We start from the raw sequence: 20391 nt of genomic DNA on the forward strand, positions 1-20391 counted from the left end.
TCGAACCAAAGAAAAAGAATCATTAAAATCTTTAAGACAAAGAAAACTCAAAGAAGAGAAAGAGGAAGTGGAAAACCCAAAGAATTAGTACTTCGTTTCTTCAACCTAAAACCAAATCACAAATGTCTTTGTTGTCTAATATAATCTTCTTGGCCTATAAAATCATAGAGATCTATCTCTGTTTTCTCACAAAACAAACCACTACCTATAAACCAAAAACAAAGAGCAGGCCTAAAACAGAAGAGAGAGAGAGAGAGAGAGAGAGAGAGAGAGAGAGAGAGAGAGAGAGAGAGAGAGAGAGAGAGAGAGAGAGAGAGAATGGCTAACTTTGGAATTGAACGGGTTTACCAAGAATTTGAGCCTGCAACTAGATGGACCTCCGAACCAGACGCTGAGGTCCTTGTCGCTGATCTTCCAGGTTCGTTTTCTTCTTCTCGATCTTGTTTAGTGGTGTTACTTTTTCTACATTAAATACAGAATAGAGAGAAAAGAGTATGATAAGAGCAAGCAAGCTCATAAGCATTGTCTTTTGTGGTTAGGATTCAAGAAAGAACAACTTAAGGTGGCGGTGACCGCAACAAGAAAGCTAAGACTTATAGGAGAACGTGCAACTGGTGGAAACAAATGGATTCGCTTCCACAAGGAAATTCCTGTTCCCTTGACTGTTGACACTGACTCGATCTCAGCTATGTTCAAGGACAACAAACTCTACATCCGACATCCCAAAATCAAAACAGAAATCCCTCAAACTAAGCCACCATCACCAGTCAAACCACCGGTGATCATGAAAACCCGTGATCAGCATGAGAGAAAACAAGACCAGGCTCCAAAAGCAATGGTTGAGAAGCCGAGCGGTGGTAAAACCGATCATGATGCACAGAAGCTGAAACATGATGCACAGCAGGTCAAACATGATGCACAACAAAAGGCAAGGGAAGTACAGAATGGAAAAAAGGAATTAACTGGTGAGCCTAAAGGACAGTTGAGTTCCAAGGATGAGGAGAAAGACAAAGTTGGAGCGAAATGGTTCGAGAAGTACAAAGAGGCAACTGGAAATGTGGTAAAGGAAGCTAAGAACAAAAGACAGTTACTTTGCAATTTGGTTGCTTCGTTGTCATTGGTTCTGCTAATCTTACTGTATGCTAGAAATGCAGTGCGTTCATCCCTTGTGTGGATTACCGAGGAATGAGTGACCCTTACATTTGCATCTCACAATGTATAAGCTCATTCATGCAAAAAAATAAATAATATTTGCTAATTCCATGTGACGAGAAATGAGAAAAACTCCATTTTATAGGTTTTAATTAGCCTTAGAATAATTACTACTGGTCCCAGAAACTTTTACTAGAACTGAGGAAAACAATCAGAAATAAGTACCAACTCTACAAGGATTGCTATATGATTTAAAAACAAAAATCTACAAATGGAGATATTCTACAAAATAAGATGAAAATTGACGAGATTGATAAATGGATAATAATAAGTACATTCCAGGCACTCATAGAGAAACTCTATATATAACCTAAGCAAAATAAATAAAGATTTAGAGAGAAAAGAAAGAGGTAGTTTGAACAAACTTACTAAAGGAAGGTTTATGACTTATTTAGCTGAGAGCGGATTTGCTTAGCAGCAGCAACCATGTTTTTAAGTGCGGCTTTAACTTCAAAGTAATTCCGCGTTTTTAGGCCACAGTCAGGGTTCACCCAAAGGACCTTGCTGTCCAGAACAGCAAGCATCTTTTTGATACGCTCGGCTATTTCTTCAGCGGATGGGATACGAGGAGAGTGAATGTCATAAACACCTGGACCGATTCCAGCACCGTATCTCACTCCTTCATGGAAAACTGATAAGAGCTTCTCATCTGACCGTGAGTTCTCAATAGTGATCACATCAGCATCCATATCAATGATTGAGTGAATGATGTCGTTGAAATTTGAGTAGCACATGTGGGTGTGGATCTGCATGAGGTACAAGGAGGGTATGATTAAATGGTTTCATTTGAATAACAAAACTCATTGAATAAAATTAGATCTTTATCACAATCTAGGTTACATACTTCATCTTGAAATCACGTTTCAGTTGTCCACAAAAATGGGAGAACTCTCATCATTATCAACATACTGGTAAAAAATAATGGAAAGGAACAATAAAGTAAAGTACAGATGACCTGGGTAGTGTCTTGCACACCACAGTTTGTGATTCTGAATGCGTGGACGGCCCAGTCCAGGTAAAACTTTTGCTCGGATGTTCTGAGAGGCAATCCCTCTCTTAATGCAGCTTCATCAATTTGGATAACAGTAACACCAGCCTTCTCAAGGTCCTCAACCTCATCTTTGATGGCAAGTGCAATTTGGAAACACGTCTCATGCCTATAAACAAAAACAATGGTGAAATGATATATCATAAGAGTGAAACAAAAGTTGAGAGTCTTAATTGTCATACCTGGGTAGGTCATTTCTAACAAAAGACCAATTGAGAATTGTAACAGGGCCAGTGAGCATCCCCTTCATAGGACGTTGAGTCATTTTCTGTGCCATTGACGACCAGAAAACAGTCATTGCCTTTGGCCGTGTGATATCACCATAGATGACAGGTGGCTTGACACAGCGGGACCCATATGATTGGACCCACCCATTCGAAGTGAAAGCAAAACCAGACAGTTGCTCACCAAAATACTCCACCATGTCGTTTCTCTGCAGAACTATGTCACATTAGGGGGGTAGAATAGTTTGAATATTAAATCTAGATTAAGGTATATTGTCACCTCTGCCTCCCCATGCACCAATACATCAATCCCAAGCTCTTCCTGAAGCTTGATAACCTTTTCATATTCCTCTTTGATACTCTGGACATAGTCGATTTCTGATATCCTGCAATTGCAGTGTTTCCATGACTATTAAAATAGTGAATGTCGGAATTTCAGATACATTACTGGCTTAGATATGCTTACTTTTTGGCCTTGAATTCCCTGCGTATTCGTCTGAGATCCGTTGTCTGCGGAAAAGATCCGATCGTAGTTGTTGGAAGAGCAGGGAGGTTTAGCTTCTTCTGCTGAGCTTGTAGCCTAACACTTACTTCTGTAGAACGGTGATGATCAGATTTCTTTAGTGCAGCAACCTGAGTAAGAAAGTAACTAAAATATATAAGTTCAGGATACTAAAAAAGGAAAAGGAAGAGAGCAATTTGTTAGATAACCCCTTACATCCTGCTGTACAGCTGGATTTGTCACTCTTGGAGATGATCTTCTGGAAGCTTGACGCATGGAATTAGAAGAAAACAATGCCTACAAAGGGACCAGACAATACAAAGTCAAAGGTTAACTTCTTCTGATATAAAAAAAAAAAAATGCAAAGTCCTAGCAATGATCCATGGGTCAGGGAAAAGTCCAGTATATGAGATATAAATTCTTTCCGAATTATTGTAGTTGTAGTCATTCAACCATATGTTTTAAGCCAATACAATCAATCGTGAGAAAATTTATAAGTCAAAGACCTTCTAGAGCTAGAAAAGCAGAGCCTACAGCATGTTCCAAGATTAAAAACTTCAGAAGATGTACCTCATCCTTAGCCCCAGAAAATGCTTTGGCAAGTGCATTCACTTCAACGACTTTCTGTGCAGCAAATGCAAGCCACGATTTAAGTTCTTTATCAAGTTTAATTTCATTCACCAAGTCCACAGCTGTATGGAGTAGAGAGCAGGAAGTGGAAACCACGACTTTTTCTGCAAAGAAAAGAGAAAGGTTTACATCATTGTGAAGCTAGATAGTAAAGTAATAGCAATCGACTGAACTGTTTTTTACTGACACCTTTCCCAACGGTGTCTTCAAGAGTCTGTAGTGTCTTTAGTGAAGCAGAAAGATCATTCGCCCATATGTTCCGCCCATCGACAACTCCAGCAAATAGTAGTTTTCCACGAGGGAAACTTTCTTTGATCAAATCAAGAGTCTCCAATCCACGAACAAGATCAAATCCAAACCCAGTTACACATTTCAAAGAGATCAACGCCTTGTATGCTTCAGCAGGAACATCTGCAAAGTATGTGGCAATAAGAACATTCAATCCCGCCAAAGATGACTCCATGTGCGAGTACGCATCGGAGAATGCCTGCAATTGGCTGGTATCAAGATCCATCACAAGTACAGGCTCATCGAACTGAATCCATCGTGCACCAGCAGATTTGAGATCAGTCAAAACTTCTCTGAAAAAAAAAGCCACAGAAACTAGTTAAGGTTTGAGCACTATACAAATGAAACTGTATTTTTTTAAATTAATTTTGTCTAGCTAATTTCTAAAAACCTTGCAGTTGGCCTCAAAACATTCTTACTTGTAGATTGGAAGGATCTTGTCAATCAGAGAAAGAAGACAGAATGATTTTTCGACACCCTTTGCTGGTTTTGACAGGAGCAAGTAGGTCATGGGACCAATGAGTACGGGAACTGTGTCTATGCCAAGCTGTGCCATGAACAGCCAAAAGCACAGCTGTGAATAAGAACCTTGGGAAACAAAGAGGAAAGCTGAAGAAAAATATAAACGTACAACAATATCATGAATTATCTACATCCTAGTATCAAAACAGCAGTTACAGCTCAACTTAAAGCTTTGCCGGGCCAAAATAAGTGAGAAGGGTTCTATTCAACTTACTGCTTTTGCCTCCTTAAATTCAACCACAGCTTTGTGAGATGCATAGGAGAATTCAACATCAGGACCCAACTCAGGAACAATGTAATGGCTGTCAGGACATTTTATTAGCGTTATAACTGACTAAACAAACTTTATAAAAAGAAAAGAAAAGGGATTCAACTTACTAGTTCGTATCAAACCACTTGGTCATCTCCATAGCAGGAACAGAAGCATTTCCCCGTGCCATGGAGAAGTAAACATCAAACCCAATCTCACCACCTTCCCAACCATATCTAGAGGGAACAGCTCCAAGCATCGCTGTGGTATCCAACATCTGATCATAGTATGAAAAGGTGTTGCTGGGAATATACTTGATACCTGCATCAGCCATATGTCTCCAAATGGATTTTCTCAGGTTGGCAGCAACATTTTGCAAATCATCAACACTGGTTTTCCCATCCCAGAAAGATTCCAGTGCAAACTTAAGCTCTCTCTTCGGCCCAATTCGGGGATACCCGACAATGTGAGATGACATTGCTCTATTTTTTTTTTCACAAACAAGAGACAACAACAGGATTAGGGAAAATTTCATGAATGTAAGTATATAGCATATAATTCAACACAAACCAAAAAAAGTTTTGGATGCTGATGCATATGGATGCTAAGAAACAACCTATTGTAACAATTCAATATTGTAAACCAAGACAAACTAAGGTCTCTCTATGGCTCAATGGTAGGATACACCCAATTTAGTGATAACAGGAATCGGTTGGATTGTCTGTGAATCCATAACCAAAGAAAATATCAAAATATAGAGTTGCAAGCACACCAACGAATCCGACGGAAACAAAAAACCTGGCGACGTAGAATCGGGGACGGAGAGGGCGGCGAGAGGTAGCGGAAGGGAGAGACGGAGGAGCGGAAGACGGAGGGGGGAGAGAAGGAGGGCGTCTTGGAAGCGAAGCTACCGGCGGGAGTCTCTGAAGAGCGAGCTGACCCATTTTTATAGCTTTTTGAGTTTCAAACTGAGCTCCTATTTCTGTTCACTGTATCCGGGGAAAGAGGAGACTCCCTACTTTTTCATTTCGTTTCCCTGTTTTTATTTTTATATATATATTTTTAATCCATTTCCTAATTATACAAAAATTTCAATCGAGTTCGTAAAAGCAAATCGATAATGAGAAAGAATGTTGATCAAACATTGGGACATTTTGTGTAACTTTTGCTTCCGTTATGATCATATAGTATACTTTCTTATACACTGTATTTTTCTCATTTTGGCGGACATGCATTTTTACAGCAAGTCAAGTAGACCTTATTACAAAACTATAACAACGCATGTAACTCTCTAAGTAAGCCAGAGAACTGTCAAAAGTTTTTACACTCAGAAGCTGGAAACATTTTAGTGAGTACAAGAACATCCAGCCTCTTCTTTCTTTTCTTCCGTCGCATAGGCCGACTTATAGCTTTCGTCCCATGTATCAGCCGGTGTAGTGGCTTCTGCATGAGGTATGTGCTTTGGATGTTTCTCTCTCTTGTCTCCTTTGATCTGCTTCAGTGCGTGCTTCAAAGCTGGTAACAGAGCCTCCATACACTCGGCCACTGCGTTTGGGTTTCCAGGCATGTTTATTATCTGAGAGACCAAAAGACAGAATCGTGAGTGATGGCAAGTTACAGATTCCACCAATGTGAAGTTCGAGATGTGTACCAATGTTGAGCCTCTAATTCCTGCTGCAGAGCGTGAGAGCATCGCAAATGGTGTGATCTGCTCAAAAAGAACAAAAATGCAGAGTCACATGACAACTCATTCCTTTCCATATCCAATGATTCAATCAGCGTTTCAATTCAGTTCCACTTTTAGAAAAATACTCACCTAATTTGGTTTTGGGATATTTAAAAAGAAAAAACTATCTTAACTGTGGTGTTAAGGCTCAGTTTGGTTTTCAAAAATTGGATGGGTTCGGTTCACGGTTCACCCACAGATTAAACATCATTACAGTTAAGAGTATTTTACCTTTAAGCTCTCTTGCATCATAACAAAGAGGAGACCGGGTGTTTCTCTCTCAATCACTTTTTTTGTTGCTTCAGGTGTTACATCTCTCGGAGTGAAGCCGGTGCCACCTAGTTTGCAAAGAGTTTAAGTATTAAAAACCCGTTTTCAAGTACACCAAAAAAATCTATGAAAAATAATTAGATGTTTGTAATTTTGTATACCAAGTGTAAGAATGAGATCCATTCCGTCATCATCGCTCCATTTCTGGAGGATGTCCTTGATTTTTTCCACTTCATCGGGAACAACGGCTGTCGCAACTACCTTCGCTCCTCCCAATTTTTCAGACGAGGAATCAACCACTGATACAGCCCTGGGGCCACTGCACCAGTCCAGCATAAGAAAATCAATCAAGAAATGATCATGAAACAAATGATTAGACCTAAACTCTCACACACACAAACAAACAAAAATATCTGGAGAGGGTTTGGCATAAAAATAATCAACCCCAAACCATCTTCATGTTAAATGGCATTGAGATGGGATTTTACCTAGAGATGTAGCAAAGCACTGTGAAGCTGCCCTGTCTCACTAATACAGGGAGCAATATCACTGTGCAGTTTTAATATGGCATCATATTTGTGACCTCACCAGAATAACGAACTGGAGAGATGTATCTAGATGCACTTTTTTTTATTTGAAGAAAATGAAGTCTTGTTAAGCCGGACTGTTCCAGAGTTTCTAATCACTGCATTTAACTCCGACTGAAGAGATTATCAACTCTACATTACTAATTCTAGCTTATGTCTCATTAAATAGTCAACAAGTAACAGGTCTTTTAGAAACACAGAGTGCTTTTTTACCCACAAGCATAAATTTCTCTTTGAAAAACACCTATATATCGCAATTATAAGGTAAGACATGCAGGAAAAATATGTTTAAGAACTTCATTGAAATTAATGTATTGCAGGAGAAAGAAAAACTCAGCATTGCCATTTCCGTATCATCTTCCAACAGTTGTTATGCAGTCTAATACTTGTAAAAGGAAACAAAAAAAAAACTAATGGTATCTCTTTCAACATTCTTACATAACATAAATCATCTCATCCAGACTTGCAATGGGAAAATCAAGAAAGTGTAACAATAATCATACCTTCGATCAGGTCCAGCCCCAGCTGAGACAGTATCACTGACAGTTAGAATAGCCACTTTATACTCCGGCCCAGGTACTTCATACTTTTTTTCTTTTCGAATAGATTCTGGTTCTGGTAATGAGGCTTTCTTGTCTATTGAAAAGCCACTAATATCAGAAACAAGTACAGCTGATACAGATGTTCCAGCAGATATCACATTTCCCGTAGCAGGCAACTCCAACAAAGCATTTGCCGACCTCATACTTAATAGCCGACTGCTCATCTGATGTCCAGTGCTCTCAGCAACAAATCTGACATCCAGGTATATCTCATTAGCCAAGTAATGCATACTGGAACTTCAAAGAAAATCTAGGAAGATCCAACTAAGTTTTTACTCAAAAGCAGACATAATTATGAAATTCACCCGGGAGTCCCTGATCCATCGTTATCTTTCCATTTGATGATGGCCCGATGAAACTCCGGACGAATGCGATCAGACTTTATGGGCTCCTGAAGTCGAGCTCGCACTCTGCACCGAGATCAGACGGTTATTTACCTTTTCACTAGCAATCATTTTCGAGTAAACTCATATAGCGAAATAAGTATAATGAAAACTTCACTAACCTCAGTGGATGGGGGCTTGTCCATCCTGCAAGCTGGCGGATTGTAGGCACAACAAAGATATTGAAACAAACCAAACAGCTTACGGGATTTCCAGGTAATCCAAATGCAAGGACTGTTTTCCCCATCATACTTTCAGTTGGTTTTGCCCTGATCTCAGCAAATGTCAAAGGTTTCCCAGGTTTCATCAATACCTGAAACAAAACTAAAATATAAAACATCTTGGTTCAATCTATATAGCAAACTAAACATTGTCAACTTGCTGAGCTTAAGCTGAGAAATTAAAGTAGAGTCCAGCAACATAAAAATTTTAGACAACATAGTAGCCAGCTCTTTCTGCAAAGCAGAGAAAGAAATAAACTCCAGGGAGAAAGTTCAGATAACAATACCAATTATTTACCTTGCTGAAATGTACTTTCCCTTTCTCTCTGAGCAATGGCTTGACAAAATCCCTGTCTCCCATTGACACACCACCAGATGTTAAAATAATATCGGCCCCAGAGGATACAGCCTCGTCCAAAACTCTCTCAAGTTCTCTTTTGTCATCTCTAACTATTCCAAGGTCGACAACTTTGCATTGCTGCTGCATCACTGCTGCCACCAACATTGCTCGATTGGAGTCCCTAATCTGCAAAGAGCTATTTGTTTATTCACTGAAGATAACAAGGTCCAATATCTTTTTTGCATCACAATCTTATTTCTGCGTAATACCTGACCACGACCTAAAGTCCCAGCTGACGGGTCGACAAGTTCATCTCCAGTAGAGAGAATAGCAACTGTTGGCATAGGATATACCTATAGGGATGTTATATTTTTTCTTTTTTGGACACATCATTTAGTAAATTTTCTTAGATAAAACTGATATACAGCAATACCTTCACCATGGTTACTCCTGCAGTTGCTAGCAAGCCGATTTCTGAGGCACCAATCCTTTCTCCAGTTTTTAGTACAGTAGTATCTTTCTCAATGTCGCAACCCTAGCATATAAATTGTATGGATCTTAGAAGTCAAATAATAATGAACCTATAACCATTGTATTTCCTTCAAACTGCTGGAAAAAAAAAACTGCTTTTTTCATCAACGTTTTAAAATTGATTACAATAAAAGGGAAACAAACTTTAGCTATCCTCAGGTCTTGGAAGTGATAACCTCTTGCATGCATAGTCTAAGTCCTAAAACATTAAAAACTCACACCTATATAGTAGCAAAAGACAGGTCGATGTCCTATTTACGTGCATATATCAAAACTCGCCAAGCATTTCCATTTGCCCCAATAACTTACTCATCAAATATAATAAAAACTCAATTCATTTAAAATATCGGTCTCACATGCATCCTAAAATTTTCTTGGATTAACAAATGTCAGTACCTTATAAAGAATAGTATGATACTTCAGTTATTTAGCAAACAGTCAGTAAGAGATAAAGGAAAACAACGATAGCAAGTACAAGACAGATTACATAAACAAGAAAGAAGAAACCATACCACTCTACGGATGTCGGTGCCTTTCTTAGTTTGAATCAGTATTTTTACTCTTTTAACTTCCGTTGAGACGTCTTCAATTACTTTAGTGTCTTCAACTTGGACAACTGCATCCGCTCCATCAGGTATAGGTCCTTAAGAAAAACAGAACAAAGAAAACAGAAAGTTGAAATCAAAGAAACATTTAGTTTTCTGACACTCTCCCATGTAGACACCTAGGAGAGAGTAGAAGCACTCTCAAATACTTAGGAAAAACGTTTCCAAGTGAGAAAATGAAACAAAATCATCAGTAAGAGATTTTTCAACAAATGCAATATACTCACCACCAGTTGTTACATAAGCCACAGTTCCAGGAGTAACAGTCACACCCAGTCCATCATTACCAGCTCTTGATTCTGTAATAACAGGGTATTCCCCAGGACCATCTGAAGCAACAACCGCGTACCCATCCTTAACAGCATAAATAAAACGATAATGTCAAGCTATTCAAGTATTCTCGTCATAGTACTCAATTGATCATACTTGTCAAATGTGAACTCAGTTCCATTAGATTGAATCAATTATAGGTTTAAGCTACTCACCTTGATGGAAGCAGGATATGGAGGCAGAGGATCAGGAGCTCGAATATCCTCCGCCAACACTTTCCCAAGTGCTTCCTGCAGCGAAACCATTACCGGAGGCAGACGATGGGAGACGCCGAGTACTATTCTCAGAGCTTCCTCCGTCGGAATCATCTCCGTCTTTCCCTCGCCGCCACAACAACCTTCATGACTATCCATTTTTCCCGATGCTTGATGGAGAGAGAGAGGAGGAGATACGATGGTCACTCTTGAATACGAACAAAGTTGACGGGCTTGTTTGGCAATGGGATTAGGTTTGACTTTTTATCAATATTTAGGATTTTAAGTTTTAAACCCGTAACCAAACACTACTATTCAGCTCATATTTGATGAAACTGGCATGTTAGACAATGGAGAACGTTTTGTTTTCACTTCCCTCTTCTGATATATTTTTTTTCCTTTAAAACGGTCTGAAACCAAATTCCAAAATTGAAAATTCACAACCCTAGAATCTTATTTCTGGAAAATCAAAGGGAAGATTCTTGTCTTCGTCGATCAGCTTACCACAAGAGTAGCCGGGAATTTCAAAACGATGTCTGGATCATTGATTCCGGGACCGAATCCGGATCGGGTTTTGTCTCCGACGACTTCAAAATCGGTGACGCAGACGGTGAACGGGTCGCATCAATTCGTGATACAAGGTTACAGCTTAGCTAAAGGGATGGGTGTAGGGAAGCACATAGCGAGTGATAATTTCTCCGTCGGAGGGTATCAGTGGGGGATCTTCTTCTACCCGGACGGTAAGAATCCGGAGGATAACTCGTCGTACGTCTCTGTCTTTATCGCACTGGCTAGTGAAGGTACCGAAGTTAGGGCACTTTTTGAGCTTGCTCTTGTTGATCAAAGCGGAAAGGGGAAGCACAAGGTTCATAGCCATTTCGAGCGGTCACTTGATGGTGGTCCTTATACTCTCAAATACAGAGGAAGCATGTGGTACGATTTTTTCACCTAGCTGGTTTATGCTCACTTCTCATAATTCTAGGTTTTCGAAAATTAAAGGGTGTTAATTAGTTCGTTTGTAGGCGTCTCTTGTTGGCTTTTCTCTTTGCTTACTAAATTGATGCATGTTTAATCAAGCACTGCGAGGCAGAACTACTCTCGAGTAGGGTTTTTAATACTTTGTATTAGGATTAAGTAACTAACCATGAGCTTGATCTGACTCGTGATTCCCTCATCCGGCTTCACCCTTGTGATGGAATTCTATGGTAGATATTTGTTTACTGGTTGTGACAGCAAAATAAATAGGAGAAAGATGTGTACATATCATGTTAATGTTAGGGTACTTGTAGCTCAGAGTTCAGATTGTCTTTTGAGGAATTCTGGACTTGTTTGGAAGAGACAGAGCTATAGCTGCTGGGTGTACTTAATACTTGTGAGCTGCTAAGGAGGAATCTGAATTTGAACTCTTTCAGTGTTGCATGATGTTCCATGTTGTGAATGAAAATGGATAAAGTAGCTAGCCGTAGTCAGTGTCATCATAATGAATGAAATATGGTGTTTTGGCGTTAAAAAAAAGTAGTCATAGTAAGTGTAGTAATATTCTTCTGATTTATGAGTGAGGTGGATTCTTGCTCCCATTTCCTAATCTTCTTTGTGAGAAGAATAATATGGCAAAAGAGATTAGATGTGGCCATGTGGGTGGCTTTATAATGGTCATGTTGGGAAGAAAATTGAAAGGGAAATCTATAATTTCTAAGATGTTTTGCTAACTAAGTGTATCCAGGCATAGCCTTTGCTTAAGTCTTAACTGGGAGGTTATTTCAGTGGAGAATCTGAGATAAACTTGATCTTCTCTTTACATTTGTCTTTTGGCAAACGTTCTGCTAACTCAAGCTCCCCTTATCCTCTTTTACTTTTTGTGGTTTGATTAGGGGATACAAACGTTTCTTCAGACGTTCCCTGCTTGAGACATCTGACTTTCTCAAAGATGATTGCTTGATAATCAATTGTACAGTTGGGGTTGTGGTTTCAGAAATACACTGCCCACAGTTACACTCTGTTCACGTCCCTGATTCAGAACTTGGAGCACATTTTGGAGTTTTACTGGATAGCATGGAAGGTTCTGATGTAACTTTTGACATTGCTGGCGAGAAGTTTCTAGCTCATAAACTAGTACTGGCTGCTCGATCTCCATTTTTCAAGTCGACGTTTTTCAGTGAGTTTGACGCAAACAATTCAGAGGTTACTATTAACGATTTGGAACCTAGGGTATTTAAGGTACATCATTGGTGGTTCTTCTTTACTTTTTCCCTTTTGTTCAGATTGTATCCTAAATTTATACTCTGTTCCTTCCAGGCTTTGCTACATTTTATGTATAAAGATTCTCTTCCAGAAGATGTTGAGCCTGCGACAACTCATACATTTGAGCGCTTAAAGCTGTCAGAAATATATGAGACATTGATTGTAAAAATTTTAGCAGCAGCAGACAAGTACGACCTGAACAGGCTGAGGTTGTTGTGTGAAGCTCACATCTGCAAGGGTGTATCAGTCAAATCCGTCGCCAAGATCTTAGCGTTGGCCGACAGGTATAATGCTAAGGAACTAAAAGGTGTTTGCCTAACATTTACTGCTGAGAACCTTGCAGGTATGCTTCTGTATTGCATTTTAAAACTGTTTTTAATACCAGACACTACGAAATCAAAGTATATGATGGTATCGCTAGAGCTAATGGATCATCTGTTGTGTTTGATTTGGTGGGGACTTGGATATTACAGCTGTCCTGGACACAGAGGCTTATCAACAAATGAAGGATGAATGTGTGACCCTTCAGTCTGAGCTTCTGAAGGCGGTGGCTGGTCAGGAGGAAGGCAGTAACAGTACTGGAGGAGCAAAGTCTCAGAGCGTGTGGGCCCAACTTTCTGACGGTGGTGGCGATACTAGCAGCCGACATGTTCGACAACGAACCACTTAGAGCTTCACTATGCATTTTCTCAGGTAGTAGCCATAGAGAGGGTATATACAGCTGCTGTTCTTTTCTGTATTCAAAAATATATATATATATATGATGTTAAGTCCTCCTAACTCTATGATAGGTAAACTCTTTCAATTTTCACCTCAGTAACAGCTTTGGATGTATCTTCTTTTCGTGTTTAAAGTATTTTGAATCCCATTAAATCTCATAAGATTCTATCTAGTCTAACTGATCTTAAAATAGCTTCTATATGGTATGATTCATGATGGATAAACTATAGTCTTCTCCTCCATGACGCATTTTCCTTAGTGATTATCCGTGATTGTGAGTCTGTGACACTAGTTCACATTCCTAATGGGCAATGCAGGGTATATCTACTTTGGAGGATCATGGATGTACCGTAGATATTGTTTATGTGGTTGTCACCCTCTTTTGTAATACATGTTACTTTCAGCAAAGAAAATTTGGATAATATTGGTCCAAAAAAAAAAAAAAAAGGATAATATATGTGACATTTTTACAGCTGCATTCTGGTTTGGGGGATGTTGTTGCAGCTGAGGCTTTAATGTTCCTCTTTTCTAACATTACTTAAGTATTCGAGGAGTGCATTTTTGTGAGCAAGATGATGTGTGATGACGCTAGGTTTCATTAACCAAATTATATATTACGAAGCAGGTCGTTTTCTTATCAAACTTTTCAAGTTAGTTTCTGCAATCACACAAGGGACTTGAGAACCGGTCTTTTTATTAGGGGTGTGAGTCACACCGTGTGAGTATTGGGAAACTTAGGCGGATGAGGTGGACTAAGAAAGGGATATGTGATTGAACTAGAAGTCTAGAACTATTTTTACAAAACTCATTTATATTGCAAGTAGTCAATATGCATCTGCAGGCCAAGAAGAACAAAACAATAGCAGCCGTATCTCTCTACTTCCAGCAGCACCATTTACAAGGACAAGGAAGAGGTCATAGCACAGAGTGCCACAGGTGGACAGATAAGGGACAATGATATTCTGCTTCAGTTTTGTTTCTTTTGTACCCTCTTATTCTCTTAATCTTGTATAGATAGCAACCACTATAACAAGAAAAAAAATCAATTCGGAGAAGCAGAAGAAAAACCCAAACAAGTTGATAGTTCAGAGAGTTACAGAAGCAGAATACAAAACCTTATAACGATCTAAGAAAGGATCAATGATCATGACAGCATTAGACCATTCAATGTTGCCCCAAACATCGCCTCCTTGGCGTCTCTCCAAAGAGATCTCTGCACACCAAATCTCGAGGTGATCCCCCTCAATGATGTCCCAGAAAGGCATAATATTCCCACCACCAGAGTTGCTCAGTCTTGCCCCTGGAAGTAAATCTTCCAACTCGTGGCTTATACTAAACATGGGCTTCGTTTGGGGGGTTATACCATGCTTGATCTTATCAACCTCCCACCGATGACGTAAATGCTCACCAAAGTGGATCACTCTGGAACGAAAGAGACTCCATTTGAGAGGGCCCAAACCCTTGACCTCCTTTGTATCCATCATCCCATCTGGCTCACGCAAATCCAACTCATCTGGCTCACACCAATATATACTCCCTTTCATATTAAGGCAGTAGATCAAATTATCAACCATACACCAATCCCTTCTGGTAATCAACCATACAACATTGTACAGTGGCTCTTCGGAATTGTACATCGACTCAAGGCTTCGTTTTGTTTTGAGTTTTTTCCTCTGTACAATGTTTTAAAGATTGATATCTCCTTGAGCCTCAGTATATATAATAACTTCACGTAATGTTGTTGTTTATGTCATTGGGTTATTATATATAATAAGTATCAACCCATGCATATCAATCTTAGTCAGCCACATAATGAACAAAAAGCCAAGTCAACGGTGAATATATTTATAAAAACAAAAAAAAATAGAATCTAAGGAAAAGTCATAGAACGAGAGAGAGAATCTTGTGTCTTTGGTTTGTTCATTAATCAGGAGAAAAAGCCAAGTCAATGAATGGTGCCTATTTATCTCTTTCAACAGAAGAACATTGAACCAGAAACCTTGGTGTTCAGCTTCGGCATGGGTGGCACAGAGACTACTCCAGCTGTTGTGATCCCATCATGGCTCGGTGAAGTCTCAGACATGTCCTCAAACTTCATTGCAGTTGCCATCTGTGAAGCTGCCAAATGAGCATAGCATATAGGCGCAGCTGCAAATATTTGAGAGGTTGCATCATACATCGCTGAAGGTTGTGTCATTTCCCATTTGTAAAAAACATGAACGTAAGCAAACTATAATCTAACAGCATCTAAAACTACTTATATGCAACAATTCCACACATATAAAAGCTGAGAGAGATATCAAATGCCAAAGAATTACCAAGAGAGATGGCAGATGTGCTTCGCTGGTAGCTACAATTGGATCAAAACCAAAGAATGTAAAAGGTTACACTGGCTACTTCGTGACAGAGAATCAAAGTGCATCATATTAAGAGGTTAAAAAACTGATCTGATGCTTACACATAGGATAGAGAATGCACAAGTTCTTGGAGGTTATCTGTATTGAATCCAATTTCGTCGTAGAGCACATGGTAATGTGTTGGCCTTGTAGTTCCCTAAACACATGGAAATCAATAGAAAAGGGTTCTAAAGTTTTTTTTCCCTTCATAATGGATTCGAGCATATATAAAAATACTTTCTACTTACAAACTTTCCAGCATGAGCACAAAGATAGAAGTCGTTGTTGCGTGGGTGACAGATGTTGCTATCAACTATTGTTCCTGCGGGTAAACAAAGAACACGTACGTTTCCATGTCGTTTCAACAACACCAACAAACAAAATCAAAAACTATTTACCTGGAGGAACATTATCAGGGCTTCTGGTCTGGAAGAACTTGGTATGGTGGTTTTTCTGAGCTATGATCACTGTAAACTTTGGTTCCCACTTCTCATCCAGGAACTTGCATGCCTAATTATGCAACAGAGAAAGAAAAAAAAAATAACTCCAAAAATGTCCAACATGTAGGCTAAATTAATATAAAGAGCTTGAAAGATTACAGAACCAAAACCCTTACTTGCATCATCTGATCCAGTTCAATATTAAGAACTCGGTTAAACTGAGACTCACTCACACCATCCCTACAGTGTAGTTTAGTTTGAAAAGTTGTATTATAAACTACTTTCACAAGACTGTTTAATATGTAGATTAAACACATGCATACCTGAAAATGATAATGTGATTTGGTTTCACTCCAGAACTTGACTCAAAGTCAAGCAAGAGCTCCCTGTAAACCACACAGCAATTTTTCTAAAATCAGATACGGTTGCATAAAGAAGAGTACAAAATAGTCCTGTAATATATATTATTACCTCATGATACCTTCATCATCTTTGTCAGAGACGGGTTTAAAGAGGTTTTCAATGATTTCAGCTTTACGGGTCTGTGTACGCACACAAGCCTTGTATTTTGAGATAAATGGCCATTCTCTGGAGCTCACAACCTATACATTCCAAAGGTATCAGTAGTGCATAACAACACATTAAAAAAAAAAACTAAAAAAACAATAATGTTACCGCAGCAATTGATGGTGCATCAGACTGTCCCGGAGAGCCATGAGATATAGACATCCCAATAATGATGGTAGGAACTCTCATTACCAAAGGCATTGCTCGTGTCTGCTCCATATCCAAGATTGAGTTCAATCCACCAAGCTATACAGAAGTTGGCAGAGATTAATTAGTTAAAACAATATATAATTAATATGGGTCAGAAACTAGAAATTAAAGATTGATTCTATGAGATCACCTTGGCATTTATCTTGAGGAGAACATTTATGAGATACTGCTCCTTTACGTTTTGAGGAGGAACAATACACTGATTCACGATTCCAAACTGAACAAGATTTTTCTTTTTCCAAGGACCTAAGGGACAAGTTTGTTAATTCATATGAGAAAAGAAAAAAAAGTATACTATATATTTCTAAGTATTTATGTTAAGTGATTAGTGTTACCATAAACATCAGAGTTTTTCTTTTCGAGTATGCATAGAAGGAACTTTGGAGGACTTTGGCCGAGTGTTGATTGTAAATATTCAAACATCTTATCAACTCTTACAGAACCAGGTTCACCCTTAAACCGAGCATTTTCTTCAAACACGACACGGTATGGAGGATCTACGTTCTGGTATTGAAGGAAACAAACAAACAAAAACAAAACAAGAAAGGGCTTTGTGAGTGATTAGTGTTCTTTGTAGTAAACAATGATCCTGAAGAAATGAAAGCTTACAATTCCTTTCATCTTTCCACATCTGATCAACTCACGAATAATCTTGTGCGGGTCACAGCGAGCAGAGAAGTTCACAACAGCCCATCTAGTCACTGTAGCTGGCTCAAAAAATTTCTGCAGATGAAATTTTCGATCAGTGTCACAAGTTTTCAAACAACTATGAGTTGAGAAGACAGAGAACACTATAGTGAAGGACCTTGTCAATGAAGTTCCAACTCCCGTTACTAGGAAATATGTCTGCTCCATTGCCAGCTTTTAGCTGTTTACGGATTAAAGATCAGAGATATTAATAATAACATCAAAAATATATATATATATATGATAGAAGACTTAAAGAAGAAGCACCTTTGGTGTTGGTAACACGCGACCATGGAGTTGAGTGAGGCCAGAGCCAATTCTAACAGCACAATCTTGCAACATGGGGTCATCATTATAGTTACTGTTTTTGCAAGCCTGTATAACATGGAACTTAATATATATATATATATATATATATATATATATAAATGATAATAGAAAGAGTAGAAATGGAAAAATAATTAAAGACCTTACTTTGGTTAATACATCCATGTTCTGTTGTGGCTTTTGCCTTGCTTCTTTCACTAGGTTACTCCTCTGGAAACTGGTAAGAGCTTTCGTATAGCGTTGTAGAGATACAAGCTCACAGAGCTGTCAAATGTGAAGGGAGAAAAAAAAACCCAAACCAAGTATTTATTTATCATATATAAGCCATTAATAAACAAGAAAATAAACAAACCAAAACATTACCTCAATGGGAAAGTAAACAGGAGGACGATTTGGTTTACCGACATTGATACAAGGTAAGTCACCTGAATAATGCAGTTTTATATCACGCATTTTAGTGAAGTAATCAAACACTGTCGTTTCAACCTCCTCAGCTTCCCCGTTTGCGTTCTTTTTCTTCAGAGTAAAGCTAAAAATCATACAAGAAAAATAGATGACTTCTTGATAAGAAATAAAAAAAGCATATACTGTATATATGTTTAAAGAATATAGTCATCAAATTCACAACATACGGTTGATCTTTGCAGCGTAGTTCACTTAGTCCGGTTATCTTGTATTCTCGATTTGAGTGGATGACTTTAACTCTTAGATTCTTGAGAGCACTTTTAGCCTATATGAGAGATGAGAATAATCAGAAAGTGAAGTACTTCACCTCAAAAGATATGCTAAAACACCAATTTGGAGAATTCTTTCTATATAGTTACCTTTTTCCAGTCAATAGAGAATGGATCTTTCACACCTTGATTTTCAATAAGGAAATCAACAACAGCACCTGGTTTTATGATCATCGTAGTCGAAACATCTGATTTAAGAAAAAAAACCGAAATGTTACGAAGAAGAATTTTAAAATCACGTTAAAGATCATATTTTAAAGAAATTACCAATCTTGAGGGACAAGCCTCCCTGAGTATTTTGGAAGCTTGAATGGAATCCTTTGCAACAAACAACACCTTCACCAACATTCGCAAAGTACTTTGCGTCGTTGTAGAAGAAAGATTGGCGAAATAGAAGGCAACCTCTGCGCAAAACAGAAGTACATGAACATCAAAAACATCAAGCAAGATCAAAGAATATATTTGCTTACTGTCTAGCTGCGTTTTGGCCCAAAATGACATCCATCGCTCTAATCATATCTTGAATACGATTTCTTTCCCTTCCTTGAAGAGTATGTGAAATGGCTTGCATTGGGATTTTTGCAGCAAAGCTGATTGCAACATTGTATTTCTCGGATTGGTGGGGAAGCTTTAGTCTTTTCTCGGCATTTCTCCTAGAAGGCACGTCTTCAAGAACAACAGAGAAGTCTAGTTTTGATCTGGGAAGAGGGCCAACAGTGAAAAGACTCTTGTCGCCATCATAAGCAAAGTGTTTGAAATCCAAATCAGTTTGATAAGTCTGTTGAACTTTTTCAAGAATCCTTCTGCCAACACCCTTGGTCATAACTGGACTACCATTCTCATATGTGATAGCAACCTGTATATATATCCAAAGATCAAAGAGACAAAACCCACTGTAAAGTACGTACTTCAAAACACCCCATGGGATCGGAGACAGGACAGTAAAAGGAAACAAAGAAGCGTACACTGTAATGGAAGAAATATTGAGAGTTTAGTTCTCTAATACTGAAGTCGACACTAAAGTGATTAGTGAGCAGATTAATCTTCCGGCCGTTGGAACCGTGGCCACGCCGAGATAATGGAAGAAGACTACTCTTGCTCTTCGCTGATCCCCGTTCCAAGGGTTGAGGAAGCCGTAAACTCGTATCCATTTCTAGAGTAGCAAATCCCTCAAAGGTCAGAATTTATAACAAAAACTTAGCAGATGCTGTGCTAGTTCTAGCTATTATTACTACGTACACATTATATATATCATGTCAAGAGATGCTGAAAAATATTGTAACTCTAAGTCTATTGTTAAGTTAAGAGATGCGTAAGAAGGTAATTGGGTTCAAAAGTCAAAACCAGTCCATTAAATTCTTTCTCATGAGAAAAAAAAAAGAGTCAACGAAGCATTGAAATTGTAAGAAAACCAAAATTCTACATGATACATGATCGGTACATTATCGTGTAATTGTAAGAATATACGAATATATTCTGATACAACCCATAAGACATTATAAAATACAATTAAGCAAGAAATGTGACGAATCATTTATAACATAGTACACATATATGCAAGAAGGCTAGCAGGAGATCTGTAACATACAACAGAGATCATTCAC

At 38.6% G+C, this 20391-nt stretch overlaps 6 protein-coding genes across 9 annotated transcripts; 2 read left to right on the forward strand and 4 right to left on the reverse strand.

Moving 5' to 3' along the window:
• The first annotated feature begins 50 nt into the window (after nucleotides 1-50).
• Nucleotides 51-1275, forward strand: LOC17881713 (inactive protein RESTRICTED TEV MOVEMENT 2). Its single transcript, XM_006289117.2, has 2 exons — nucleotides 51-418; nucleotides 540-1275. Exons 1-2 carry the CDS (start codon nucleotides 319-321, stop codon nucleotides 1187-1189), a joined length of 750 nt encoding a protein of 249 aa, XP_006289179.1. The 5' UTR covers nucleotides 51-318; the 3' UTR covers nucleotides 1190-1275.
• Nucleotides 444-5682, reverse strand: LOC17881507 (5-methyltetrahydropteroyltriglutamate--homocysteine methyltransferase 3, chloroplastic). 4 transcript variants are annotated; one of them, XM_023780652.1, is made up of 13 exons: nucleotides 5475-5682; nucleotides 4805-5158; nucleotides 4641-4728; nucleotides 4324-4451; nucleotides 3806-4197; nucleotides 3557-3720; nucleotides 3203-3283; nucleotides 2951-3117; nucleotides 2765-2870; nucleotides 2443-2693; nucleotides 2168-2369; nucleotides 1582-1958; nucleotides 444-462 (listed from the first exon to the last, which is right to left on the reverse strand). In XM_023780652.1, the coding sequence occupies exons 1-12, from the start codon at nucleotides 5618-5620 to the stop codon at nucleotides 1593-1595; spliced, it is 2445 nt and encodes an 814-aa protein (XP_023636420.1). In that variant the 5' UTR covers nucleotides 5621-5682; the 3' UTR covers nucleotides 444-462; nucleotides 1582-1592. The 4 variants fall into 4 exon arrangements, with proteins under 4 accessions (XP_023636420.1, XP_006286361.1, XP_006286362.1 ...); XM_006286299.2 differs by lacking the exon at nucleotides 444-462 and adding an exon at nucleotides 792-883; XM_006286300.2 differs by lacking the exon at nucleotides 444-462 and having other exon boundaries at nucleotides 1382-1958.
• A 138-nt stretch (nucleotides 5683-5820) lies between these two features.
• LOC17883325 (molybdopterin biosynthesis protein CNX1) lies at nucleotides 5821-10655 on the reverse strand. The gene is made up of 13 exons (XM_006286308.2): nucleotides 10427-10655; nucleotides 10169-10295; nucleotides 9849-9979; nucleotides 9239-9340; nucleotides 9075-9158; nucleotides 8764-8991; nucleotides 8367-8557; nucleotides 8167-8271; nucleotides 7763-8053; nucleotides 6834-6991; nucleotides 6634-6740; nucleotides 6328-6384; nucleotides 5821-6252 (listed from the first exon to the last, which is right to left on the reverse strand). The coding sequence occupies exons 1-13, from the start codon at nucleotides 10622-10624 to the stop codon at nucleotides 6022-6024; spliced, it is 2010 nt and encodes a 669-aa protein (XP_006286370.2). The 5' UTR covers nucleotides 10625-10655; the 3' UTR covers nucleotides 5821-6021.
• A 129-nt stretch (nucleotides 10656-10784) lies between these two features.
• On the forward strand, nucleotides 10785-13587 carry LOC17883904 (BTB/POZ and MATH domain-containing protein 5). The gene is made up of 4 exons (XM_006287797.2): nucleotides 10785-11398; nucleotides 12337-12682; nucleotides 12761-13049; nucleotides 13180-13587. The coding sequence occupies exons 1-4, from the start codon at nucleotides 10998-11000 to the stop codon at nucleotides 13374-13376; spliced, it is 1233 nt and encodes a 410-aa protein (XP_006287859.1). The 5' UTR covers nucleotides 10785-10997; the 3' UTR covers nucleotides 13377-13587.
• A 924-nt stretch (nucleotides 13588-14511) lies between these two features.
• On the reverse strand, nucleotides 14512-15063 carry LOC17883310 (putative F-box/kelch-repeat protein At3g24610). The gene has a single exon (XM_006289206.1). It carries the CDS (start codon nucleotides 15061-15063, stop codon nucleotides 14512-14514), a length of 552 nt encoding a protein of 183 aa, XP_006289268.1.
• A 190-nt stretch (nucleotides 15064-15253) lies between these two features.
• LOC17882285 (protein argonaute 8) lies at nucleotides 15254-19938 on the reverse strand. Its single transcript, XM_023781417.1, is given in 22 exon segments — nucleotides 15254-15574; nucleotides 15745-15776; nucleotides 15885-15979; nucleotides 16071-16144; nucleotides 16221-16275; nucleotides 16439-16502; nucleotides 16586-16648; nucleotides 16734-16864; nucleotides 16938-17075; nucleotides 17170-17238; nucleotides 17240-17271; nucleotides 17375-17543; nucleotides 17649-17762; nucleotides 17845-17907; nucleotides 17994-18101; nucleotides 18201-18317; nucleotides 18417-18582; nucleotides 18686-18783; nucleotides 18878-18975; nucleotides 19055-19191; nucleotides 19258-19643; nucleotides 19753-19938. Coding segments are annotated over 22 exon segments (2571 nt in total). The 3' UTR covers nucleotides 15254-15398.
• Nucleotides 19939-20391: the final 453 nt, after the last annotated feature.

Source organism: Capsella rubella, unplaced genomic scaffold (assembly GCF_000375325.1).
Source record: "Capsella rubella cultivar Monte Gargano unplaced genomic scaffold, Caprub1_0 scaffold_6, whole genome shotgun sequence".
NCBI classification, from domain to species: Eukaryota; Viridiplantae; Streptophyta; class Magnoliopsida; order Brassicales; family Brassicaceae; genus Capsella; species Capsella rubella.